This window comes from Pocillopora damicornis, chromosome 2 (genome assembly GCF_964200805.1).
Source record: "Pocillopora damicornis chromosome 2, jaPocDami1.2, whole genome shotgun sequence".
NCBI lineage: Eukaryota > Metazoa > Cnidaria > Anthozoa > Scleractinia > Pocilloporidae > Pocillopora > Pocillopora damicornis.
Window position 1 is genome coordinate 36,776,739 of NC_142671.1, and position 27,483 is coordinate 36,804,221.

The 27,483-nt window shown below is 37.8% G+C and overlaps 3 protein-coding genes across 10 annotated transcripts; 1 reads left to right on the forward strand and 2 right to left on the reverse strand.

The window, feature by feature from the left end:
* The first annotated feature begins 4 nt into the window (after window positions 1-4).
* LOC113685590 (TATA box-binding protein-associated factor RNA polymerase I subunit B) lies at window positions 5-7,348 on the forward strand. The gene is made up of 9 exons (XM_027203126.2): window positions 5-151; window positions 694-793; window positions 1,136-1,239; window positions 1,974-2,214; window positions 2,610-2,883; window positions 3,455-3,556; window positions 3,793-3,920; window positions 5,058-5,220; window positions 5,974-7,348. Exons 1-9 carry the CDS (start codon window positions 65-67, stop codon window positions 6,662-6,664), a joined length of 1,890 nt encoding a protein of 629 aa, XP_027058927.2. The 5' UTR covers window positions 5-64; the 3' UTR covers window positions 6,665-7,348.
* Window positions 7,060-18,821, reverse strand: LOC113685589 (LIM domain-binding protein 2). 8 transcript variants are annotated; one of them, XM_089196029.1, is made up of 13 exons: window positions 18,627-18,808; window positions 17,886-18,051; window positions 17,541-17,616; window positions 16,315-16,417; window positions 15,486-15,664; window positions 14,214-14,417; window positions 13,668-13,737; window positions 13,240-13,293; window positions 12,181-12,234; window positions 11,387-11,446; window positions 9,822-10,032; window positions 8,790-8,838; window positions 7,249-7,807 (listed from the first exon to the last, which is right to left on the reverse strand). In XM_089196029.1, exons 1-13 carry the CDS (start codon window positions 18,700-18,702, stop codon window positions 7,787-7,789), a joined length of 1,323 nt encoding a protein of 440 aa, XP_089052155.1. In that variant the 5' UTR covers window positions 18,703-18,808; the 3' UTR covers window positions 7,249-7,786. The 8 variants fall into 8 exon arrangements, with proteins under 8 accessions (XP_027058925.2, XP_027058924.2, XP_089052153.1 ...); XM_027203125.2 differs by having other exon boundaries at window positions 9,822-10,035; XM_027203124.2 differs by lacking the exon at window positions 8,790-8,838 and having other exon boundaries at window positions 7,060-7,807; window positions 18,627-18,821.
* Window positions 18,822-19,301: 480 nt separating this feature from the next.
* On the reverse strand, window positions 19,302-27,175 carry LOC113685572 (WD repeat-containing protein 54). Its single transcript, XM_089196034.1, has 8 exons — window positions 26,826-27,175; window positions 25,758-25,820; window positions 25,178-25,241; window positions 24,858-24,914; window positions 24,240-24,447; window positions 23,925-24,087; window positions 22,795-22,860; window positions 19,302-21,927 (listed from the first exon to the last, which is right to left on the reverse strand). The coding sequence occupies exons 1-8, from the start codon at window positions 27,042-27,044 to the stop codon at window positions 21,796-21,798; spliced, it is 972 nt and encodes a 323-aa protein (XP_089052160.1). The 5' UTR covers window positions 27,045-27,175; the 3' UTR covers window positions 19,302-21,795.
* Window positions 27,176-27,483: the final 308 nt, after the last annotated feature.

Genomic DNA, 27,483 nt, shown 5'->3' on the forward strand with positions numbered 1-27,483 from the left:
AATTTGAGGAGACGATACGTTGGGCCATACATGACAAGAGTGAAATGGAGGCAAATCTGAAAAAATGCCGTCGTGTGTTTTGTGCGATGGAGAAGTCTTTGACTGTATTGATGGACTGTATTACTGCCAAAGCTGTGGAACTCAGTCTCAGGTAACCACTTCAAGCTTTTCCTTTGTGTTAAAATGTCTTTCACGATCGATACAAGAACTGTGTTTCACTGAGGCCCACAATTGTCACGGCATTAACAAATACCTCACAGCAAACTCCACGACAAAACCAAAAAGCTCCCGGCTTCTTCAGTTAGAATGGAATTGTCCCTTTTCCTGTCTAAATTAACCACCGCTGTATACGAACACAAGTGACGTACTGGTTTATGGTTAGCCATGACCTAAAATAACATATCCTCGAATTCGGGCGAAAGATGCCTGAAATTTATGAATTAATTATGTTGGTTTTCATGGTGGCAAGGATGTAATTTTTTCTAATGGCGTAATCAATTGGCCAGCAGGGGCATGGGTAGGGAGTTTTCAATCCTCAGAGGTGAGAGTTGATAATTAAGTTCGCTGTTATGGAAAATTCACCCATGACTAAGAGAATAACCTGATTGGCTTGACAAGGTATTTTGAACAGTTATAATGTGCAGTAGTAATTCTTCTTCATTTTGATTTTTTTTGCATTTCATCTTTAATTAGGATATGAGAGATGAAGAGGCAGCAAATCCTTATGAAGCTGGAGTTGATAGCCGATTGCAGGTATCAAGGAAGGGCAAAGGTGGAAGACAGAAACAGTTTTGTGAGTCAATTTCTCCTCCTAATAATATTGTTAACTTAAAAAAATATTTATTATAAATTAAATGTGCATTACTTGTTTAATTATAAGGTTATTTTTTCCACTCTTTCAGTGTTTGATAATTCTTTGGGTTAACTATTGATCTTTTTGTTGTTAATTATGATTTCTATGAGGAGTAGCACTTGGGCCCTGAGCTGTGTCGGTTACAATAAAGAGTTGTTATTCTACATTTTCCTCCAGGAAAAGAGATTCTTTTTCATTGATTTTCTTGAGATGTTAACTTTGCAGATGATTATTGTACTAGTTATAATTGCTGGCTTTTTTACTTTCCCATATATTCAACAGTTGCAGATAAAGGGAAACCTTGGTTCATGTATGAAGCGTATCAGTACATCATAAGAGTTCAAGTGGAATATCTCATAAAACTTGGAGTCAATGATGCATTGAAGGTATCTCATTCATTAATGGCCTAATAGGAGGAAGGAAAAAACTAAGGAATTACATAGTATCTTCAGTTGATTATTGAAAAATTGTGAAAGCTTCAAACTGATTTTTTGATGGGCATTTTATTGATGGTTCAAATTGAACTGAAACCTATTTCTTCCCACTGATGTAACCATTAACCATTTCTTTCACAGTTCTATTGCCTTTCTGTTTTTTTTTTTTTTTCTCCTATATTTAAAGCTTTCTGATGGTCATATGCAAGAATACCCAAATTTCTTACTAGGCTATTTTTTTTAGTGTCAGAAAATTAAAGTATTTTTAAAATCAAAACAAGCCATCAGGGCCAATCAAATTTAACACCATGGATAAGATTTGGATGATGACTCATGTTTTGAAGTACATATTCAATTATTTAGCCTCAAGCATTAAAAAAATGCCAACAACCAAGTAATAATGGGCTACTTTAAAGTCTGGAAGCCTGAAAAGAAGGCCAAAAACAAGCCTTGAAAACATGAGTTTCATTTTCACTAAAGATAAATTCAATAGAGTTATTTTCTCTTTAAAGGCTTGGCACACACCCTCATCTCAAACAGAGGCTCAGAAATCTTGCAAATGGCACACTGTTTCTATTTCACATCATTCTGTTGTGTATTAAGTGATCACAGGGATATTTTGCAGCAAAACCCATCCAATCCCATGTAACTTTAATCTCTCATTCAAAGTCTTCTTCCTCTACTAGGATGTTGTCTTCAAGCTGTGGTACAAGTATTTGCAGGTCACTGAAATTGCCTTCACTGGATCTCCTCAGGGAACTGTACCAACCAAAGGTTCAATTTTTTACCAGCGAGATGCTAATCTCTTAAACAGAAATCAAAGAAATAAGAGTGGACGCAAGAGAAAGTTGGATCCTTCATGTGAATCAGATGATGATGATGAATTAGAACTGTGTTCACACTTTAGTGATGAGGAGTTTTATGAAGGTAGTAACAGACTTTTTTATTGTGTTGTATTCTAGATTCAGCTGCATTGAAGATATGAGAATTCCTCCCATTTAATCCATGACCAAGAAATTGGATAGCCCAGTAGTCAGTGTCACATTGAAGATTTCACCAGAAGCCATTGAGAACTCAGTGTACTCATTTGCAAAAATTTGTAGATCTTCTATTGACTTAACAGTTCATGAATGTTACTCACAGGGTTGCCATGGTTACCAGCAGACCCAAAAGCAGTTCTTGATTCTGCTAACCTGTCAGCCCCCCCACCCTGCCCCCCATGTTCATCTACTGTCAATGGATGACTTAGATGATACATTTGAAATTAACATCTAGTACCTCACCAGTATTTTACTTTTTCATACTTTTTCCTTACACTCCAGGTGATGATCCTTCAGAAGCATTGCCAAAACATGACGATGATGCTGATGATTTGAATCCAGGTGATGACTGGACTTCTCTCTGCCACAATAAAGAGATGAATGTTGATGATGTCTCAGACAGTAGTGAAGATGAATTTATTGGTTCCATGACTTGCCATCAAACAAAAAAAAGAGGAGTGCTGTGCGGGCATGTTACCCTTCAGTCCACCTTAGCATTTTGTTATCTTGGCTTGCTGTGGATAGATGAACCAGTTTTTATCAGCGACTTGGTGAGGTAGGTGTTAAGGGTGATGTTCTCTCTTGTTTTTGAGTGTTTGCTGATCACAAATGATTTTAATCCAACTTCATTCTCACAACAAAGACTATGAGTAATCCTTCCTTTTTGGCCAAATTGGTTGCAAGAGTTAAAAAAATTTGCAAAAACAAAATTGATGTTTGCACAGTGTGCCTCACTCCCAGAGTGTTAATATCAATTTTGTGTTTGCTGATTTTTTAATTTTTGTTTTTTTAACTTGTTGCACAGATTTCACCAAAAAGGAGGGACTACTACTCATGTATTTAACAGGAGACTTGAATGCCTCTAGAAGTTTAATTTGCATTGCTTTTAAACTAGGTAGGTTCATGTATTGTAAACTTAGACATGAACTTAAACATAAAACTTAAACGTAAACGTAAGTGTAGGGTGTCATTTTTGGTACTCGTGTTCTTGTGATCGCTGTAAGATTTGGAAATTTTTTTTTTATTTTTTGAAAAAAAAAAATTGCAAATTACCATAACTTAAAAATATTTCAAACCAACCAACTCAAATGAAGAAGGACTTTAAGTGTACATGTGTTATTTACCAGATGGGCCAAACAAGGACAGTTTCCATACTTCCAGGCAACAAGACACATCCCTGGGCACATGAAGTTTGGTTCTGGTGATTTTAGCTGTTTATGTCCAGTCATGTAAGTGAACTTCCAAGATCAGTTTCTTCACTTTCTTCATTTTGATATTTTAGTTTTTGTAAGTTGTTAAACTGAGATGTGAACACTAAAACGAATGAAAAGTTACTTGTCTGATGAAAGAATGAAAACAAGGCAGGCAAAATTTTTCAGGTGGTTGGGTCTTTCGTTCAAATTGTATTGGCTTTTCTTATGGCATAAATCTTCCTCTCACTAGTTATTCAAAATTTTTCTACCAGAGTTCCCCCAGTATCGTCCATTCTTCGACATGCGTCAAGGATTGCAAAACTATTACAACTTCCGTGTTTTCCAGAACCTAAATTATCCACCTACACTGCACGTTTTATCACAGATCTGCATCTCCCAGGTGAGAAACAGCTTTAGGATAAATTTCACTGCAACCAGACTCTATGATATTTCATAATCAACGCAAGAGGCTCAGCCGAAGGTAATTTGAAAAATTCCTTGTTCATTCTAAGAACAGCACGTGGGGGAGCGGAGAGCTCTCGCCTCCCACCTGGGGTTTTGAAAACGATATAAAATAATTACCAGCCAAAGAAACAAAATCGACTGGTTAGGGTATTAGTAACTGCTTCTCTATTGTATAAATTTTGAGTTAAGATCATTCAAGATGGATGTTTCAAAAGTTTTAAGAATTATACAATAAGACTATCAGCTTAAAAAACAAAGTGGACCAGTTAGAGTGCTATAACCCGCTTCTCTATTTCCAAAATTTTGATTTTGAAGTATGGCTTCGGGCCCGATAAGTTACCAAAACGTTCGAGAAGTGGGCCCCTAGCGTCACATGGGTTGAGTTTTTTGTGGCTTCTCGTCGTTGTCCCCCACAAAATCAACATTTCCAAATTCCAATTCGATCTGGAAACAGTGGACAACGTGAGCCAACTTGTGAAATGTCTATAGGTAAATTCTCTTTGTTCCCATTTGATTTGTAACCAGTAGAAAACTGAGCTCTCTGTATCGGCAATGGCGACAGCAATCTCTCAATGGAAAGATAGTACCGTTAAGGTAAAGCTATTATTTCGGTTAAGCACACTGACTTAAGATACCTAGCCTGCTTCACAAGCATATTCTTTTTATATATGGCCCTCCCCTTCCCGAGCAGATGCGCAAGACGTGCGCGCAGTAAGCGTGATAGGCGAGCGTCACTCACCCTGAACTTCCCTGAAAAGCAAATAAAATTAAATACGCATGCCGCCGGCCAAAAAATTCCTAGCAGTTGTCTTATTTTCACAATTGGATTGACTATTATGGGATTGCGTTTTCATCAGTTACTAGATCGGGGTCGCAAATTTTCGGGATTTTTGGGGTTAGAAAAATTCTGGTAAGGAGGGATTAAAAATGGGAAGATTTGCGGTTAAAAAGTTAACACAGTTGCCCAAAAGAGGCTAAGATGGGGTCTATCATTAGACGCAGAATAGATTATAATGCCGTGGGCTGAAACTACCGAGCAGTTGTCTTATTTTGTCAGTGTGTTTTATAACAGGTTTTCTTCATGGTGTAGTGCGCAAACTAGCAGAAAAGGTGAAAGTTAAAACCAAAATCCACCCAGCTCTCCAGACCTCCATTCCAAATCTTGAAGCTGGTGCTATGGCTTTCATTGTTGTTGCCTTGAAACTCTGCTACGGAATTGACGACAAAACAGAAAAGTAAGCACAAGTAAAACTAAATAATTTGTAAACAAAATAACTAAAAACGAACATAGAAAAACAAAAAACAAAGATTGAAGCTTCAAGGTATGCATGCATAGAGTTAACTTATTGAGGATCAAATTAGTAATTCTAATTTTTGGTTTGACGACTGTAGCTGGCAATCGGCAAATTGAAATCCATGTGGTTAATTTGGTCACAGCTGCTACGTAAAATGAGACTACAGTTGCTGCGTTAATAAAAAATATGTGAAATGAAACAACAGTTGGGAAAAGGAAAACTCGAGACTTTAGTAGCACAACGCTTAATTGATGTCGAGTATCCTGTTGAATTACCATTTTTGTTATGCTTCATAAAAACAAACAAAAAAGTAACACGCTTTTTAAACACCATGGCATACCGACTTGTGCAGTTGTTTATCACTTACAATTTGATTCTGACAGCCTGTACTATTACAAATTTTTTACATGCGCAGACGTTTGCTTGCTGTGTGGAGTGTGATTATTTCAGGCCTTATCTGATCCTTTGACCTATAAGAGTGACTAACATCTAATTTCCCTCAACAAATCACTGGTGAATCAAACGTTAGGGTCGCAAGAATTAAAGAAATGATCACAAAATTGATTGTTAAATAAACTCGCCCGGTCAGTACCTTAGGAAATGTATAAAGAACAGTATGGAGAAGATATTGATATTGACTGACTGATATTGGGGTGTAAAGGGTCAATATACTTTGTAAATCCTGACTCGTAGGGACCAGGAAGAAAAAGCCACATCCATGGAATCAAGCTTAAATGAAGGAACTTGTCACACAATTCCCCTGTTCACTGATTGGCTGAAAAGCTGGAAGCATTGCGAAGCTAAGAAATTTCATAATGGTATTCCTTGGACAGATGAACAGTTTAAACTTGTTGGTGACCCTACGTCATACAGCGCGTTCTGTAAATCGGACATTTGTGGTTCGTGGGAGCCAGCCGACCGCGTTTACACCGGAAGTCAACAGAAAAATTTGCGTGCGAACCGAATCACGAACGAGGAGAGCCAGAGCAGGTATGCACAACTGTTCAAGAGCTTAATGACAAGACAACGGGACGAGGATTTCAATAGTACGGACACGCCCCAGGTTACAAGTTTTCCCGCCACGTGCAGACATGTGGACGACTCTGAAAGTGGCACTGGAAGTTGTTTCGACAAAATGCGTTCGCGTGGAATCAACGTGGAATTTGTACATGGGAGTGGTTCAGTTGAGGGTAATGATTTGAAGTACATTTGTTACTCAGCAGACCATGCTGATCAGGACACTTATTTTCATAGTTCGTACAAAGAGCTGTTGGGTGTTTTGGCAGACCGCATAGAAATGAGGCCAGCGGATGTACAAACTAAAGTCCGCAAACTAGAAAAGGCTTTGTTTTTTAAGCAAAATCTTATTAATGGAGTGTTGTGATCGACTCAAACTGTTGCAGCGTTTAATCAACAGAAGAGTACTTATCATTTAGTAAATCTGTTCTTTCCAAAGCAGGGAGACTTCTTCCTAGGGAGGTTGGCACTTGTTTTTTCCATTTTTTAGTCTACTAATATTCTTCTTGAGCTATTTATCTATTGGTTTATCTATTGATGCAAGTCTCATCTGGTAGACTCTTCTCGCGAACCTTTTGGAAATTTCAAAATTTGAGATGAGTGACTTTCTTTTTTGCCTTAAATGATATTCTTAGATTAAGAAATTTATTATGTGAAGATGTTTCTATTTTTTTCCTTTTCTTCTTTCTGTCTTTGTTCAGAAATCTCGAGCCACCCTCCTAATCAATCAGATGCTAAGTCAAGATAAAAAAACGACTTGCGTTTTTCGGCGCCAACACTCCTTTATTTTGACTGGTCATCGAGATTACTTTACTGATTTTTCGAGTTAGGACACTTAAGCCCAACGCCTGCGGAAGCAGTTTGACAAATCTGACAAAGTCAGAAATATCACCCCGCTCCAAACAAATCGTTGTCTGATACGTAGCTGCTTCGTGAACATTGTCACTTAAATACCATGAGAACAAAGACCTTTTTTTTTATTTTCATGAAAAGAAAAAGATGCAAAATACTTTATGTCGGTAAACTTGACTAATAAACAGTGAATACAAGAGGGCGATGGCTAGTCATAATTATATCATTCTGTAGCGAGAACTTCACCAGAAAGAGCATAAATATCTTTAAACATCCCTCATAAAATCTCTACATTTAACCTCTTTTTACAGAGTGTATGTTTACAAACTTGTGACCAGAGGTCTGATGTGGCCTTCAAGTACAACTGTCCTGTTATGTCCTCAGACCGAGTAGGGTCAACAAAGCGTAATATTAAAACGGGCATCTGCAGACTGGGGGTAAATAGTGATGTCCATCCTCAATGAAGGGGGGGGGGGGGGTTTGAGGTTGGGGGGGAATATAACAGCGGCCAGTGCTTCCCTGTCAGTCTCCGGCACTATCGTCTTGAGTAGGTTTTCTGTCCGCACTCCAAAGGCTCGGACTTCCACTCATAGGGCTATTACCAAAGTCTCCGTCGTCGCCGACACCATTGCTGGCATCATACTGAGTGTTCTCCAGTCTGAAAGTGGAAATCAAAGATATCACTGATACGATTGGTCAAAACGGATGCTCTAAATAGTACTCGTGTATATTTAGGAATGACTTAGATGAACTTACGAAAGAAAAAAAAAAACTTTTCCCTTTCATTCGCGAGAAGGGAAATATTCCAACACTTGATCTCCAGTATCTTGATAAAAAATTTTCAATTTGCGTCTTACATCCCTCTCCCGGCCTCTCCCACAACACTTAGGGGTAAATTGTTGATGAAACCGCTTTGTGCAATGCTCATCTCAACATTTAGAAAACTTGTCTCATGTGAATCTATTAAACAACGCCGTTGGATCTCGACAAATGTTTGTCATAATATTTCACTTAAGCGAAATCTAAGATCATAATTTTCGAGTGTTACTTCGATTTTTAATCTGCAATTTTTATCAAACAATAACAGAGATACCACGGGCTTTCTGATTGGTCGATACACGTGTTTAGACTAGGGTATGTAAACGCGGATGTGACGTTCTCGATTATCACATATATTTTGAGAAATATCGTTTGAAAGCAAAATAACTCTTCTCTGTGGTTATGTAACCATCGCAAAGTTGGAAGAACTCTCGAAAGTAAGGAAAGCCCGAAACGCGGATAAGCATAACTATCTCGCATTCTTCCAGCTCCCTTCGTGACAGACGAAGTTTTGCACACAAAGAAAAAGTCTTCTATCGCTTCAAATACAGTGCAAGGTCAGAGTTGTCGTTCGGTTCACCCTCCCTCTTCAATTTCCCTCTGACAAAATAACACAATTTTAAAATAAAACGGCTCGTGAATATCGACCTTACAGTACGTAAATCAACGGGAGGAAACAGTTAAAACGCATTCACCAAATGATCCCCTATTTACATTTATCGTAATTGGACAAATTCTGCGAGGTGTTAAGTCTTTGGATCATCAGCTCATTATCTATTTGTCAGAGGTAAATTAATGCGAGAGGGAGGATAAACACTCACCGAGGGCCTAATGTCAAGGAAACTGCTCTCACCATCATCACAACCCAATCTGAAGTGAAGAAGAACCGTTACTGGATATTCACACCCCACATTTTAATCTTCTGTCCCCTGAAAGCGACTAACATCTAAATTCTCCTCACAATATCACCCTGAATCACCCATAAGAGTCACAAGAATATAGGAAATGATCACCAACTAAAAAAGCTCTTGACTGTTAAACAAATTCTCCTTGTCAGGACCTTAAGAATTTATAGAGAGCAGTATGGAGAATATACATACTGATGTTAGAGTGCAAAGGGTTAAGAATAATCTACATGAACTATCTGTGCTTATTACCAACGGCAGCATTTCAAATAACATTATAAAGGGTTAAATGAGGGAACAAACTACTATTAACATGAAGCCTTCAAAAATCAAGGCTTCGACTAGATTTAAGTACCTGGCTCCCACACATTAATTCGAATCTCGTCGAAGCCTGCTAGTTTTTTTTGGCAGTAGTGCAAGGTCTCATTGGAACTTCTACGTTTTCCTCAACAGCCGCATTAACACTAGCTGGTTTCCTTTTCAACTTTTCCTTTAATGTTGCTCGACAGTAAAACGAAAACGCAACATTTTATCCTTAGTAGACATCGACGTGGGCTTTTGAACAAGAAGTCGTGTCCTGGGAAAAGAGTGTTCTTTACGTCGAAGGCGAGTGGCTAGGTTGCTGAGCAAGAATCAAAATGGCGGCCTCCATAATCGAATTTTAAGCACACTTGAAGTCAATTCTTGAAACCTTAAAACGCGATCAGTTTTTTTGAAATTTATAATACTTTCGATAGCGCAGGTAAAACTTACTGGGTTCTGAAGTACACTACACCCATAACTTAACTTCGGGTTTAGCAAATTTTCTTTATCAAATACTACTGACACGTTTTCTTCGCTAATGAATAAAACAAAAGTTCCCTTGACATCTGCACCACTTATTACGAGAAACTAACTCGTGTGAGCACGGCTTAACCTCTTTTTATCAATGACAGAACAACATTTCACCTTGTAATGAGCCGCTCATCTTCGTCTCCGAATTCGCCGCCCATCAGAGAAGGTTCGCCGACAACCATTACATCCTGGGTCGCCAGAGTAAACCCGGACGCACTTGGTGACTTCTTTTTGCTGGAAGTGCTGTTCATCCCAGTATTAGGGGTCGATGAGTTTGTATTTGTAGGTTTCCGTTTCCGCCTTGTCCTCGTAGCACGAGGCGTTTCTGCTGGTGGGAAACAAGAAACTTAATTCATTAATTTCAGGAATTGCAGGAGAGAAGTAAGAATGAAACCAAACTCACAAAGGGAACCCTCGGTTTAGAGTGAGTTAATGAAGATAACAATTTAAACTGCTGCCTTACTAGCTTGCTTGCGGGTAAGATGTCTCCCATCTTCACCGTCACCCTATAGTTACCATTATCACTTAATCCACTAGCAAAAATAGAATTTATTGAATTCTCAGGTTTTTGTTTTACTTAAGCTCAGGAAAAATGTCTGCCAGCATTCTTTATTCGATGAGGGTCTAAGCTCAAAATTTTTACTCTATCTTCGCTCGGGACGCTTTTGACACTGCCGACTCTGGCAGTATGAAAGACGCGCGTCCCATTTCAAATGACCTGACGCACCACAGAATTCTCTGTGGCTTAATGATACAACATCCGACCATAAAGTGGGGAGTGGCTGGGGTTATATCCTCATGTCTTCCTCTTTTTAGGACGTAGTGCGAGGCCTAACTCCGTGGAAATAAATTTTACAGGATAAAGGATATCTCTACTAAAATCTCTGAATTGGAAATGGAAAAGTCCACGGTGAAAACCCTCACCAAGTACTTAGACTTCAATTTTTTTGGGTCCAACGCTCGCGACTAACTTGTAAAAAATATTTCCTATTAAGACATGGTGAAGAGACCTCAGAAAAATTGGTAGACTTGAATGTTGATAGCAATTCTCTGGAAATATGTGTTGCGGATTAGGGGATTTTTATTTTGTTTTTGCAACAAAGTTGGAAAAACTAAATTATTTACAATATTTCTAACTTAAACGCCTGCTTAGTACGGAAAATTCTTCAACAGCGAAACGTTTTCAGCGAAACAATGATTGCACTGTTGCAAAATATAGCAGACTTTTTTTGCAACAGCCTTGTAGTAATTGAAAAGGTCAATTCTGGGAAATTGGTAACACTAGGATAAGATGCTTTAAAAACATCAACCAGAGCACAGAAGAGCCCAAATCTGCTTTACAATTGTGCAGTTGGGTTTCTGAAAAACAGAAGACACTTGAATGTTGTCTGCAATGTCTACTAAAAATACACAGTGCAGCTGCAGTTTGGATCCCTGTTTTAAGTACTTCATGCTCTCTCTAAGATTTCAAACAGTGTTTGACCACAAGATTTGACTCCTTAAGACTGATTCATTTTTAAAACAGAATTAAACTGCAAAATTCCCCAGACAAAAGGCCTTAAGACGATCGTAGTCAAGTATCAAGCTGGTTTTCTGTGGAAAAAACGTTGGCTACCCTATGTTGACCAAGCCAGTCTACCTATGATCAAACACTGTTTAAGATTGGAACTGAGGCTAACCTTTTTTGGAAGCAGGCTGCCCAGTCAAGGTTCTCTCAAGAAGTTTAGGAAAAGGGGATCCTTTGGGGTAAAACAGGTATATATAAGATGTGTGGTCTTCTAATTTAGGATCATCATCCAGCAGCCATTTTTGACTTACATGCATTGGATAGGTTAAAAAAAATGGCTCCTTGTTAAAATACAGTCCTAGCTGCCATGAAACAGTCTTTCAACCAGGGTGGCCATGTTTAGAGGCTGAAAGTACTGGCTTCTCAGCTGAGTACTTATTTACATGACTTTACACTGCCGCAATAAAGGCCCTGAATGACAGGTCTTATGAGCATTCTTGTCTGAATCTCATCAACTGCTTGAGCAATTAATGAACATGCACAAACTTTACATCACCAATGGCCATTGGGTACATTTTTGTCATGGCTCAAAAGAAACTGATCTTGGGCATATGGGTTCTGACTATCAGGGCTTTGGACTCTTCAATGTAAATTTAAAAGTAAACTGGCCAAAAAAGAAAATTAAAAAAAAGATCAATATTCTCAACCACCACTTTGGCCAAATGCCAAAAAATTAGTTACTTTGGAAATTGTGCAAAATTTTCTGAGTATCCCTGATAGTGAGTTTACAAAAACCTTACAAGGATAACCTTATCGAATGATGAAAGGAATTCTGCTAAACACAAGCAACCAATACAAACATGTTATGTTTAAAACTAAAAAGGAAATCAATAAAATCAAAGGAAAATAATACTAAGTTAGCAAAACCTACAGAGTGAAACCAAATTAGGCAAAACAAGACCTTACCTGGTGTAGTTGGGGTATTCGGCTGCCACATCATTTCATTGCCTTGGTTATAATCTGTGGTAAGATTTGCAAAGATATGTATGTCAGGATCAATCAGTTAGCTCAGCTTGTGCAAAATGGTAATCATTATTTTTGCAAATTATTTCCTTTAACCCTTTAACTCCCAGAAGTGATTAAAATGTAACTTCTCCCTATAATATCCATACATTATTGAGCAAACAGGTAATGAGAATATTCAAACTTAGACGGGTAGAAGTTGTTATCTTGATCTATCCCCAAATTCCCGTTACTAATTTACAAGGGAATGAGTTGAAGCTAGAAGGAAGAATTCAAAATTAGATCTTGGGAGTTAAAGGGTTAATCCCTTGCTTGTTCTGCATACCCTCTTATCTAAGAGACACTTTGGACACTTAAAGGTATACTTTTTATTTCTCAAACTTTTCATTTTTGAATTATCCTTTAGTATTAAAATTCTAGTTTACTTTGTTTTTTTTCCTTCATAAGTCATACTATAATTTTTTCAGGGTTGTCAAAAAGTATGCCACGCTAAGGGTTATAAATGTCATGCTTCCATGCTGTATATTTAGCCACAGACATTTGGAATAGCTGGCACCTTTTTCAAGGTAGACAGCAAAATGTGCTGGTTGCCAGCTTACTTTGACAATCCATTTTTTACAGGAAAGTGTTGGAAACTGAAAAAGAAAACTGTCTCTCATGATGTTTGATCATACAGTTAAGGGAAGTCCTGTAGAAGACTGTTTCAATGATCATCATTTTGACAACCCCCAGCAAAATCATCATCAGACTTAAATTTAGCCTCTTATTATGAATTCTGCTCAGTGTGTCATACATTCAGTCTCTGTTACCAACAGTAGTCCTCTTCAGAACTAACTAAACCTGGGCAATCACAATTTATTTAAATAAATTCTAAATTAAATTAGAAACCATGGAGCAAAGTTACCAAAAATTTGAAATAAAATGCTATGCCAAATTCTAAAAAGAAATCAGTTCAAATTCTGAAAAAACCAAAAAAGCAGAATAATATAATTTGCTCAATACCTGGAGGGGCACACATTCTTTGCCATCTCTGGAAAAGAGTGGATTTCAAACAATCTGCAGACACAAAAAATCATTTTTGTCTAAAGTTTGAACATTTGAAGTTTTATTTCATATTATGCATGTTGCATAGATAATCAAAGATAAATAAGTAACATTATATGAAAAGTCTTGGCAAACAACAGAAACAAATGATGTCTTTTCGGATTGGCAATGATCTGTTCCTTTAAGAATACTTGAAATCTTATTGGATGCCTAATCAATATCTCTTGAGCCACTTCAGATGAGCTTTGCAAACTCCTATTTTACTATGAAGATCTTTACATAATTCTTCAATCCTTCATTAAGATCTGTAAAAAATGATGGGAAAAAGTCTCTTTACAGCTTAGAACTAAATACAGGTTCAAATCATGAGACTTGCAGTAGCTCACCTCTGGGGTTCATGTTGTAGGTTTTGTGACGAGACATGAGCTCTTGCATTGGTTCCAGAATGACGCAAAGCTGTAAGAAATTCAACAGGTTTGTTTTTAGAAAGAATTATAATGGGAAAGCCAGAAGGATAACATTACACAGGCAACAAATTATCAGCACCAACTGGTTTGTATAGCAGATTTTAGGGATTATTCCTTAATCACATTTATATAGCCATGGGTGTGTTGCATCACTCATACATCGGTTTGCTGCCTGAGCAAAGCTCTCATCACAAAAAAATTTAAACAAAAAAGGTTGGAAAAAAGTTTTATGAAGAAAGAGTTGTACATTATTTTAAATACCAGGACCACAGTATTTTGAGAAGAAGAACCAGTTATTAAAAAAAATAAAAAGGTCATGTTAAAATTCACATTTCAGCATTCAGTGATTGTTTCTGGGTGTGCTGTGAGGGAACCCATAAAGAGACCACAATGACCTGAGTTCAGAAATGACATTCCCTTATGACTTGACCTGAACTTCTCCAAAATAAATTTCCCCATTCTCACCCTTAGATAATTCAGGGTGACATTTGTCATTCCTTGTCTTGTAATATTCTTGGACAACTGATCCAAAAAGTTTGGATCTTGAGCCCCAACAATGACATTCCGTGGGATCATTTCGGTGTAATGCCGAATGGCAAAATGCCAGTTTCTTATCCTCATCAGTTCATCCATTGTGAACTCCAGTAACAAACGGCCTTCCGTACAAACCTGCGACATGACAAGAACATACATGTATGAGGCGTTTGTCAAAAAAGGTCTTTCATTACTAAACATAAATAGATCAAAATTCCAGTCTAATATATCAGGAGGATCAGGGGTGGATCAAGGGAGGGAGGTTTACTTCTCAAACAATCTCCATCCAACCCCCCCCCCCCCTGCAATTAGTCATTAGACAAATCTAATCAAAAATATCAATATTCCATCAGAAGTCTGATAGGGAAAGGGGATATGGACTATTCAACCTCCCCTCTAAGAGTCACTGGGACCATCCTGTTTGTCTACTGGAGGGCAAATACATATTGTATATCACAATCTTTCAACCAATGCAAAATATAGATAAGTACAGCTATGGCTGAAAATTATTGTGTCACTACTGTTAATAGGGTCTCATGAATCAATTTGACTAATCACCTCACAGGGAAAGAACAATGATTTCAAACTAAATTTAATCATGTCAATAAGTGCTTAGGATGGAAGGAATATAAGATGGCTGAGAAGCGTTTCTGCTAATTTGGTTGGTCACTTCTGTGTTTACACTAAAACTGTAAAATTTGGTTTAAAAGTTTCATTTTCCCTGAAGTCACTGCAGCCAAACAAATGTGAACTGAATCTTAACCCAGCAGAGATAGACACGCAACTCCTCCCTGCAACATCCATACTTTGGTCGGCAAAGAGATAATGAGAATACTCAAACCAATCCAGTTAAAGTTGTAACCTTGATCTAACACCCAATTCTCATAACCAATTTACAAGGAAATGTGTAACAACTAGAGAGGACAATTAACAACCAGATCTTTGAAGTTGAAGGGTTAACATGTAAGATGCTGTACCCTGTCGCACAAAGGTCACTAAAATTAAGAATTGTCGTCACTATTGAATTGAAAATTTAATTGTGTATCTGTTGGACCATGTCTTATCTTACTACAAGGAAAGCTTCTCCATGTGACAAATTTTCGATTTTTAATCCTCAATTTGGACAAGGTTATGAAGTGTTTATGTTTACCTAATCAAAACTTATGACCACCCAACAAGGAGCAGACCACCTGTGATACAAACCTTGGTGAAGACTGGCATTTTATGATGTGTAATCATCGTTGTATTTTCACAGTCTAATGTTATTGTACTAGTGTTGTTGTGGTAGGACTCTTTTGGCTGCACCACATGATAATACAGTTCTTTGACTCCCCCTTCAAATATACTTCGGAAATATCTTGGAATCAAGTTCCGTCCAATAGCTAAAAGAATTAAAAAAAAAAAGGGAAAAAAATGTTAAAAGTGTGAGACCAAAGAGCAATGCACTGTCCCTGTAAATATTTCTATCACACTCACATATAAAATTGTATATTGTTCCAAATGCCTTAAGAAATTTCATCCTAAGTTCCATAAATTTTAAGTTTCTTAAATTCCTAAATCTCTCCACAGGGTTTGGACATTCCAGAGAACCACACAAGGAGTCTTTTTTTAATTCAAATTTTGCTAAATATGTGTTTATTAAAAAAAACATGATGCCAAATGTGGCCTCCAAGAAAATCCCAAACATGCTTATGCTGGTGAAAAGAGGCTAACACAGCCCTACAGTTCTCTCTATTCACCCAAAGTTTTGTTTCTCCTATTTAACAATAATTTACTTTAACGGATAAATAGACCAATCAGAAAAAGGACAACAGCTTCTCTATGACATTATTCTCATCAATATTTAGGAAGTTACAGACTGTGACATATTTTCCCAGCATTTTCTACCAGATTCTGAAATTCAAGTCTTGCAAATCTAGTTATATCCAAGTAAAGGGGTAAAAAAGTTAACAAAAAGTTAACAAAAATGACTAAAAAATATGAATAAAGGTGTGGTCATTAAGGATTTAAAGAGGCTCTAAGTGAGACATACAATATCTTTTTGGCCCATCTTCCAAGCAAAAGCTTAATGTCAGGGTAGCGTCATCATCAAAAAATTCTGATGCAAATGCATCCCACCAAACATTATCAGCATCCTGAAATAAAAAGAGATTAGCAGACATTAACCTTTAACACCCTAACATCGTTATGAATATTCTCCACACTGTTCTTGATACATTTCTTTTCAAACATTATAAATCTTTTTTCATAAATGCCTCTCCTTGCAAGTTTTCATGGAGTACAAGATGTTACCACTTTAAGTAATAGGAAATGATATATTCTGTCAATGGAATTCTTCAATCTGTGATATAAATTTTTGTGGTAACTTTTCGGTTTACCTGACCCAAATATATATGGATCACTCCTTACACTTGTGTTTTCAAAACAAGGTGGATTAAGTTTCACTCTAATAAATTGAATTGTATAGTTAAGTGAAAGGTTGGTGTAAAAATTTCCTAGTATTAAACATGTTCAGAAGCTTAGCTATTACAGATGATACTTTATATATTCATTTAGACTGTCTTGTGGTGAAACTTCTCTTTGATATGTCTTTTGGCTGTAAATAATGGGCTTGGTTGCATTATCAATGAAGCAGGGAAGAAAACTTAAACAGGAAGAGCTTCTCATATTTCTCTAAAAGGATCAGTAACAGCAGTTTGACAAGTGACATGATAACAATGGGCTAAACTACCGACAGAATATTTCAGCAATTGTTAAGTATACTAAGTAGGCATTAATAATGTTTTGAAGATCATTAATAAATTCATTTTGGAATGGAAATATCGTTATCTGACTGTATGCCTAATAAAATTCATTTTAACGGACTGTAAAGGTTAGGAAAGCTATGATACAACTCCTCTGCAACCTCCTTCCTTTCCTTTTATTTCACAAATCAAAAACCTCACGATCAATATTACTTTATCTCTTTACTGGGTACAAAGAGCAAAACATATTGTATTTTGCCATCACTTGAATACTACAATAAATAATGGAGAGCTATCGTAGGCCTTTGTTAGCAAGCCAGTTCCCTTTCGAGTGTAAATCTTCGGCAGTTTCAGCCTGTAAAATTAAACTCGAGTGAAATCTGTCCATATGACCCCACAGACAGTACCAACGATCGTTTCCTAAGTTCGTGACGACCCTCGCGGTGAAAAAAATATCTGCTTTTGCCTTTCACGGTACAGTAACAAATGCTAGCAACCCTTGACATCGCCTTACCTCTATCCGGTGCTGTAAGCGACGATTGAGCTCATAGATTCTCACATCTGGATGGGTGTAATACGGAGTATGACGCCTGAAGTGAGAAGGAAAGATTGGTAAACGATCGATTAACTTTTTGCGCCGTGTCGTTTCGATCCTATTATACAAACTCAATAAGCGGCAAACACGCAAAGTGAACGAGTTGCAAAACTGCAAAGCACCCCGTCTGAAATCAGGCTATGTCTATTACGCTTGCATGCATCGATGATCACGACGGAAGCAAGAAAATGCGTCGATCCAAAGCGGGTTTGCCGCAGCGTACCGTAAAATAAAAAATTATAAAGATTATGCTGTATAATTTACCCCGTTGAATAGCTTGGGCTTGGAAGCGGGACACTGGGCATCCTCCAGTTCCAAGAATCGGCCGTTTTCGAAGCGTTCGAAGCCTCCCCGAAGCTTCGATCAGAAGTTCGAGCGTCTGTTTGAGTGTTTGATGTCCAGCAGGAAGCTGTGCGAAGACTTGGTTGAGCTGAATAAAGTTCGAACAAAGAAAGCGAGAGTCATTACAATAACAAAGGGTCACTGAGCCCGATCGAATTGCACAAATGTACGCTTCACTTCATGTGATCGTTTTAAGCTTATAACTGCATTTGTGCCTTAACAAACTTTACTCAGATTAACCTTTATAAAAGTTAATTCAGGCGCAATCTTTTGCAGAGAAAAAAGGATCGATAAGTTTTTCTGACCCACTGCTAGTCACCGAACAAAAATCATGCGTTCCTTTCACCAACTTTCATTCAGGTAAATATTCAAGGCTAAATATAGTCAGTTTTAGCTTGGTATATACAAAGGGTAACGCAACTAAAGCTGGCGCTTGGTTCCTCGATCTTGCCTCTATCTAATTCCGGATATCGTGGGTGATTTAACAGGATATAGATCACATAACACGTAAAGTGAGTCGCAATTTCACATGGCCACTTAATCCTCCGGTTGGTTGTTTTTGTGAATGACCATCGCCAGTTGACAAATGTATGATTTGAAGCTTTCACAGTATCAACAAGTGTGGCATACAACTCCGAGCAGTAAGAGCCACCGTTAACTTACCCGCTTCTGGTTTAACTGGACGCTGTCCAAGCTCTTCACTCGTTAAATAACATGTCTTATAACGTCCAACGTACATCCATTTGTTTATGGTATAAGTTTGGTTCCCTCATTTAAGAAGGACAAAACAAAATGTCTGCTCTATTGCGAGGGTCGCTCAGCGCGGTGCTGAAACAAGCACCAATGTTTGCTGAACTCTGATTGGACAGGTCTCAGCCAATGAAAGGTGAGTTAGACATTTGCCGCGAAACAAAAGTCAAGTTCACAGAACAGGTGGTAATGTTGTTGTCAAGTTAGAGACTTACTTTCTGACGGTTTTCAAACCTCAAATATTTCGTTCAAAAACCTCTAACTTGAGGAAAAGATTTGATAATTCAAAATACAAAAATTTCAGTTCAACAGTTTCAGGTTGTAACTTTTTTTTGTCCCTGACAAAAGCAGCAACATGAACGACAAAAAAAATTACAAGGATCTAAACCGGTGAGAGATTCATCGAGTCTCTACATCCTAGATCAGTAGGAATAGGAAGTTCTTTTGAACTGCATCAAAGCCAAATCAGTCTCGCATTCTACGCAAAAAAAAAAAGGAAAGAAAATTATTTCGCTCTTTCCTAGCCATTTTCGTTCTTAAGCTTGTCATTTATAAAATAACTGAGACACGGCAACAGTGTTTATTTAAGTTCAACCACTTTAATGTAACGTCACTTCGTTCATTTATGTGTGTGAGGGCGTAGGCTATGATTTGCCATTAAAGGAGTCCTTCATTAGCTTCCTATTTGCATTAAAGCTAATGCAAGGTTGTCTCCTATTAAGATAATTGCATCGAAATCATCGTTATTCCTGTCGAAAAGAAGGTTCAAATACACATGCACTCTGGGACCACACCTTAGTTTCACAGTGATAATTGCATAAGTATGTCACGGGTTGTTGACAAAGTTAAAATTTACATTAAGTTTAATACAAACCCTACAGATTAGTTCTCTATCTGCACGAAAGCAAAAAATTTTTATAACTCATCGAATATTTCCCTCGAATAAACGAACACTAATTTACAACTAAATTTAAGTATTAACGATAGTTGTGCAAGATGAGTCGCCATCATAGCAACTCTCTGATACTGAAATTGAAGTAACTCATAGACAGATCTACCATTATTGATAAATATTAAAATTAATATCTTATAAATAGCTCGGCTGATGGTTACAAATCACTTCTCAATAACGATCTAAATCAAAGTGTACCTACGATTTAATAATTTTCCCAGTTATTTTTTTAAAGTACACTGTATGTGACTGGTACTTTTACTTCAAACCGATAATTTGCAGGTCATTTAGAATAAAGATGTAAAAAAAAAAACCGAATCTTCTCTAATCAACAACTGAAACGGATTTATTTTGAACTGCTGGCGTTCTACTTAGGTAACTTCAGCATCGAAGAAATAGCTCATTATTTATCTCGAAAAATAACCAACGAAGAAATTTTATGATCATATTTTCAAACACTAGCAAAACCCACGGCATCTTCATATGTCGCCATGAGAAGACTTCCGGTGTTCGTTAATTTTTGTACTAACCTAGAATGTACCTTGGCGTCGTTCAAAGTTCGCTCTGTGGATTATGAATATTTGAACTTAAATCGAGTCTATGATTTGAACAAAGAGTTTTTTTGTCGCTGAAATACGTCAGGTAATTGCACCTTGAAAAACACTTATGACGACGGATTTTCACAAGCTAATTATCCTAATCATACTGGTTAATCAAGGTTCACTACTCTCCTGTAACACTCGTCTTCGTCGTCGACCTTCAAGCAGCGAAAATGATGTTGGTGAAAATCTCTGGAAAACTGACTTATTCAAATCGTAAATGAGACCTGTTTAACCCTAAATTAGCTTAATTTTACTACTTTGTTCTTGAATTTTCTTTCAAAAAGCGGGCCCTGAATCGTAAAACTCAGTTCACGTGGTCGATAAGTGTGCTCAATTCAACAGAGAGGAAAGCAGAATTTGTCGGTACAACTGACGAAAGGTTAATCTGTATAATTGCAAAATTTTTGAAATTACTGCAACTCTTGATGGATCAAATTGATTCGCTCGAGTACTATAATTACAACGTCATGAAGAGGATTTTGAGACGAAACTGCGTCAGTTGTAAGTACAGTAATCTATTGGCGATTAATCAGCTATTTACAAGTAAAACTGCCACCGCAAGAGACAAACTCCTTCCAAAAGCACTATATCAAAACCCAGTTTATGTATGTGATCTGCCCTATTTACAGAAAAAAAAGAACAGAATTTGCTGTCTTTTTCCAGCCAAAACGGCTGCAAATTTGAACAACGGCAATGGAGTCTAACTTACTTGTAAATAACAAAAAGGTTAATCTCGATAATCATATCATTTTTAAAGAACTAAAACCCTTGATATGTAACAAGATAAAATTTATTTTAAACTGTTAAGCTGGTTACTGCACCGATATTTATAGCGTTATGTCATGTTATGTAGAGGATTTTCAAGCTGCAAATAGCGCTGTTGCTACGGCTAATTAAATATGTATCTAAGAGTATTAAATGGAAACAATACAATGCAAAACAACAAAATGAGGCCCAGTAAAAGTCAGAAAGGAAAAAAAGACAAAGTTAGGTTTTACCAACGTCTCTTTGAAAGGGTTTTGCCAAGAGCAGCCCGCGGCCTGCGGCTCATTTCATTGCTACTTTTCATGGTCAGCGGACAACATATACATACCAAAATTGTGAACTCTGAAGACGAATAATGGCAAGTCTTTGTGCTCGTGCTTTTTTATATTTTCAACCATTTGCAAGCTTTGCTACATCTCCTTTCATTTTGCATGGGGAAAATGTTTAGTCTTTGAACGTTTTTTAATCACAGAACCTGCCGGCTAAACAGACATTCATTCTCAAAGTTCTCAGATTTCATCTTTATCATTTTATTGCCACGAGCTACAAGAGCGTGACATATTGGAGCACCCATTGGAGAGGTAAAAGGCAGTAAAGTGAGTCGCCAGGCCTTGGACCTTAAGAATACCGCGGGCCGCTGACCCACTGGGCCGTGGAGTTGCGGGCTTACCTTTGGCAAAACCACTTTCGATACGCACCCACGAAGTAATCGTTATGGGAAATTTTCGACGTTATGGTAACCGAGAATAAATTATGGAAATTTCTATTTTTTGGAGAACATTATTATCTCTGCTAAGTCATATCCAGCCACACCAAAGGAGTCTCCTGACAAGTCTGTGAATCTTGCTCCACACAGCTGGGTATCTGCAATGACTTGTTGAAATACCATCTCCATCTGAAAGAAAAAAATTTCGGCAATAGAATAAAATGTTGAGTATGTTAAAGCGAAATTTCCAATGAGTGCCGAAAGGCATCCTGGATTGCTTTGGTTTGCTGTTTTACGCTCTGTGATTGGTCGAGAAACCTCTTGCCACCGATCAACCTAATCAGATGTAAAGTTTGACTAGAACCAAAGTACTTAGTCTTTCAGCTTGCGAGCTGGCCGTCGTTAATTTTAGCGCTTCAGTACTAGCGTTTCTTCGCCAGCGAGCATATTTCAGCACTTGAGAAACGCGAGTCATCCAGAGGTCTGCGAATGGTCTGACACTCTTTAGTGCCAGACCATTTAAATGTTCTCGCAGGCTGAAAAACGCTCGTTCTGCCGCGATGGGGGCCTGTTTGTAGGCTATCAGTCATTCAGGGTAATTTGGTATTGTTAAGCGAGTTGTTGACGGAAATTGGCCACCGTAAAGAGTTTCAAAGCTAAAGGTTCGAGCGTTAGCCCTTCTTCAGGGCGATTGGCCAGTTCTATCAAAACGTTAGCTTTTAAACTCTTTACGGAGGCCAATTTACGTTATCGACTCAGTCGATAATATTAAATTATCCAGTTATACTCTCCCACCGACGTAGCACCACAGTTTCTTTAAAAACTTACACCCTTTTATCAGGTTTTCCTGTGCTTGGAGTTTAGTTATATTCTCCCAACGACGCAGCACCTCAGTTTGTTTAGAAACTTACCCCATTTTATCAGGTTTTCCTGTGCTTGGAGTTCAGAGTCGCAAATCCAAAGTATCACAATGTCCAATCACAACGAAGGATCTTCATGGGCGATTAGCCAATCACAAAAATTACAGCAAAAAGTAATCCTTGTTGAAAAACCTACCGTTGGACTGCTATCAGCAGAAAGCTTCCATACTCTGACACTAGAGTCTTCTGAAACTGTGACAAGCTGTGGACAGTAACAACATTACGTTATTTACATGCAATTATATATAAACAATAAAAGACAAACAATCCAAACATTGGTGGTTACAACGCTTATGATAGGTGTTTCAAATCTTTCTTCATACAGACAACTAGGCTAGAAATCTCGATCATCTTTTCTACTCGATTTTTCAAAAATAACACCATAAACACTGCTGTTCCTAGGAGCACAGAGGATGCTGGGGCTCGCTTCTCGAAAGACTTATCGAGTTCACGGGCCCGAAAAGCGGGCTTTTTGTCTATCGTGTTTCATTCAAGATCGAGATTTGACAAATTTGAAATTCAAGCAATAAAGATGTCAGGAAATGAAAAAGGATGGACCAGTATTTGACTGAAGAATCGCGTAATCATTCCTTAAAATTTAGAAATATATAACTTCGGGCCTGTAAAATTACTGGGACTTTCGAGAAAAGGGCCCCAGCATGAATGTCCAAAATGGCCTACTTTCTTTGTTACTCTGCTGGTAGATGGCACTATTGGGAAATAAGAGGAAGTTGGAGTATATCAGTATCTGGGCAACTACCCACCTACCCCTACCCTAACCCAACATTAACTTGTTATCAGTTGACTATTGTTGAGTTAGGGGAGGGGTAGGTGGGCAGTTGCCCAGATACTGATATTGATCCGAATCCTTACATGAGCCTCACATAGCTTGCAAGCAGATCCTCATTATAAGCGTTTCTACGTTCGCAGGAAAGTCTGAGAACTTGAGCAATTTAAGGCGGTGGGATTTCTGCCAGGGGTTTAGCACTGATAATTATTAGTGCCAGACCCCCAGCAAATCCCTACACAACTCGTCTCAAGTCTTCCTGTGAGTGGAGAAAAGTGGGTCGTGCAGAGCTGATAATGAGGGCAAGTTAGGATTCACATTTTTTTCTTTGCCGTTTGCCTGTGACAAAAATCCTTCATTTCGAGGTAAAGCTGGAAATTTAACACCTTGAGCTGTGCTCTAGTAGCAAGGTCAAATCCTACATTGTGCTTATTTCCAAATAATTAAATCAGTTTATGCAGAAGAAAAAATTTCCTTACCAGCCCTGCTTCTACAGAAATATCCATTGCATTGATCCAACGAGCATGAGCACAAGCCTCAATACAAAGTGCACCAGATGACACACTGAAGACTCTAATGTGACCTGTGGCAAAACCACCAATAATAAAGTCCTTGTACAAGCACAGTGTTGAACAGGGAAACCTGGAAGAAAAAATATATTTTAAGGAATTTATTATATTTTACCTGACAACAGAACATTTTTCACTTCATTTTTTTTGCTAGATGGTACATCAATGGCATCACAAAAATGTGAAGTTGACTTCAGACAAAAAAAAAAAGATGTGATTGCTAACCCTTTTCCATCAATCTTAATAATCTCTGTAAAATGTCCTCCTGATTGCCACAGAATGATGTTACCCTCCTCATCTGATGACACCATCTGTCCACCTTGTGCTTCAAGCTCACAAATGGCTGTTCTGTGTGAGGTAAGTGTCTCCTGTAGTTTAACAGCTGTGCCACGTGGGGGAATGTCAAACACCATGATACCACCCTCAGAAGTACCTAAAATGACAAACTTGCTGGGTGTAACAAATTTGAGCAAGCACACCTATGTGGACAGAGAGCTCCATGTACACCACCATATGTGTGTAAAATATTAAAGGGGAGAACACTTCTGAAACATTGACGATTCTCTGCAAGGTGAGCAATTCTGCGGACACTTCTCATGTGCCAACACCCTTGTATGAGGGACACCCCTGGAAGGCAGACACCTCATGTAAGGGCAGATAGAACTCTGTCAAGGACTCAACAACGTAAAAATTACTAATTTTATACTTTCTTTACCAGATTACATAACAGACACTTAGAGGGTGATTTGCCAACATACATAAGAGCAGATGGTTAAAACTGGAGTGAGAGGTTCAAAACTAAAACAAACACATCCTAAAGATCTGTCGTGTAGTTCCACTCACCAACACAAATATACTTGTCCCCTACTGCCGATATTCCTCTTGCAAAATGGGAATAGACTGAATTATATAAGAAAAATAAATATTAAGTCTTGTATTGATTAATAAATGGAGTATACTCATTATGACTTACAGTTTGGGAGTATGGGTGTGATTTAGTTTGGTATGTGATACAAAGATCTCCAAATTGGACTCCATTTTAGATAAGAATTCATGGTCACAAATCTGAACAGAAACAAGTGGTCTGTAACTTACAGTACAGGCTGACAAAACAAGGTTAGTAAATGGTACGTATGATTTAGAAAAATACATGCAAAGCATACCTCCTTCCTTTGATTCACCAAGTGCTTGCCAGAATATCATTATAGATCCATCAGTTTCAAACATCTAAATCATAAACCATTCCAACAAGAACTAGTAAATCAGTTGATGTATGTCATGGGAACTAGTGCACAGTTAAAAAACAAAAAAAACAAAAAAAAGTGCCACTTATCATAAGGTGTTAGTTATCTCCCAAGAGAGAATAACCCTTCCCTTTCTGAAAAAAACCTATCCAAGTCTCAGTTTTATACCAAGAAGCAACTACTGTGGTAGTTTTGATACATCCCCTGAACTGTATGCTACTTCATCATAAGTCACCCCACCCCCCATGGCATTTTGTAAGATTTCTATGAAGTTTGCTTATGCCTGTCAATAGGGACCTTAATCAAGCCCCTAATTGGTGATACTAATGTGAATATAGCCTTTCTATTTGTAACTTAACACTGCCTCACATGTTATGCCGAATAGAATATTCAGCACACACAGAGATTTACAAGGAGTCCAGCTTGCTAAATGTTACTGGTAACTACAGCTCTCAATGCACTAAAAAAAATTTTCACAAAGTAAAGAAGGAAATAGTACCTGGGCACCCTTAACAGAGGTAATAACCAGGACAGTTCTGTCTGGAAGTTCACACCACTTTGCCTGAAAAGTTAATTATCATCAGTAAGAAGTGATTTTAAAATCAGAACATAACAGAATGTTGTTGTCTGAAATTATTTTGGACCACAGAATGTATTCAGGATAACAACAGTTTGAAATGTTCAGGATGAAATTACGGGACTTGTGTTCATCTGACAGAATTTGCAATTGGGTCAGTAATGTGACTTGTCATCATCCAAAACATGACAAATTAACTCAGTGAAGAAATAAGACTCCCTGTACTGCTCCTAGCAAATAGATTCCATGTTGTCATGCATCTGTTTGATGACTGTGATAGATCACAGATAATGTCAAAATGTGGTAAAAACAAAAAGTGGCATATGAGGTGCAGCCAAGTGTGTCACTGATGTTCTTGCCACATTAATTTGATGTCTTCTGTGATAAATTACTGTACAGAACCACAGCAACAACAAATCTATTTGTTTCATGTAAAAAAAAATTCAAATGTTGTTAATGGTGACATCACCCATGCATCTGTCCTCTTAATAGATTTATGACCTATGTAACAACCAATCAAAATGCATGAATAATTCAGCCAATCAGGTAATTGACAATAACATGTAAACTAAGATGCTGGAGATTGTTGAAAATGTGTTTATGCTACTGACAATCAAATGGTTCAAATGTTACAACATAATTCTCAGTTCAAACCATAAGTCACCCAACTCTTGTCCAGCTCCTAAAAGACTTATAATCTTAAATTTGTAAATTGATTTTCAGGTCTAAATGCAAAGAAGAACGAACACCTGAGCTAACTTTTCACCGATCTAGAGGCACTTTCAGTTTTCATGTACGTTTGATTGTCAAATTGTTACCATATATTTTACTGTGTACTGTATATCCAGCATAAGTAAAGTCGATCCGGGTCATGCTCAAGTCATGGCTAAAGAACCTTGCTAATGTAAACAAGCTGATCATAAAAGTACATTGAATGTGAATTCAACCATTACCCCGCTTGGTGTAACAATTAGCAAAGCAAAGAAATACCTGCAACACAGCAGAACTACTATGAGCTCCTTCTCCTTTACAAGAGACTTGTTTCTGGTTGACGACAGTCCCCTTAGTAACGGTGGTGATACAAACAAATGCCTTATGAACGACGCCATAAGTTAACGACTGCTTCTCCTTCGATGATAAAACCGTAAGATTGTTGCACAAGGAGGAGGCACTGGCTTTCATGCTCACTGATGGATCTCGAGAAAACATTTTTAGCGTCAGACAGCCTTAAAAAAGTAGATCTGGAGTGATTCGATGTGAAATTCGGCAATAGAGTTCGTCGAAGATGATGCAGCGTGTGCAGGTGGAATAAAGGCTCGAGGCATTCCCCTGGTTGCTAGTTCCCAGACCTATCGAGCAAGGAGGCGAACAAAGAAGGGCAGACAAATAGGCGCACCTCTTAAAACCTTTACCTTTTCTCAGATTAAAACACAATTAAAAAAACTATTGAAAGATAAAAGAAACCAAATCAGAGAACAGAGATGAATCCCACAGGTAAAAAGAACTAGAATAGAAGGCAGGACCTCAGAAAAAATTCCTGCTGGAACTGAGTACTTGTTGCATTTTAGAAAAGACATTAACACTTTCGTGGATTATGGAAGTAATGTTATGCAGGGTTGAATGTCTTATATTCTGTAGTGCCAAAAGA

Coding starts and splice junctions, on each gene's coding strand:
- LOC113685590 (XM_027203126.2), top strand. CDS start 65: ATGCCGTCGTGTGTTTTGTGCGATGGAGAAGTCTTTGACTGTATTGAT. Junction 1,240..1,973: donor GAGTCAATGATGCATTGAAG/GTATCTCATTCA, acceptor TTCCTCTACTAG/GATGTTGTCTTCAAGCTGTG. Junction 2,215..2,609: donor TGATGAGGAGTTTTATGAAG/GTAGTAACAGAC, acceptor CTTACACTCCAG/GTGATGATCCTTCAGAAGCA.
- LOC113685589 (XM_027203123.2), bottom strand. CDS start 18,702: ATGTACGTTGGACGTTATAAGACATGTTATTTAACGAGTGAAGAGCTT. Junction 10,036..11,386: donor GCAGCCTGCTTCCAAAAAAG/GTTAGCCTCAGT, acceptor GTTTCCCACCAG/CAGAAACGCCTCGTGCTACG. Junction 7,808..9,821: donor GATGAGCGGCTCATTACAAG/GTGAAATGTTGT, acceptor TTCCACTTTCAG/ACTGGAGAACACTCAGTATG.
- LOC113685572 (XM_089196034.1), bottom strand. CDS start 27,044: ATGTTTTCTCGAGATCCATCAGTGAGCATGAAAGCCAGTGCCTCCTCC. Junction 24,088..24,239: donor ATTAAGATTGATGGAAAAGG/GTTAGCAATCAC, acceptor TTTTTCTTCCAG/GTTTCCCTGTTCAACACTGT. Junction 22,861..23,924: donor TTTCTGTAGAAGCAGGGCTG/GTAAGGAAATTT, acceptor TACTGTCCACAG/CTTGTCACAGTTTCAGAAGA.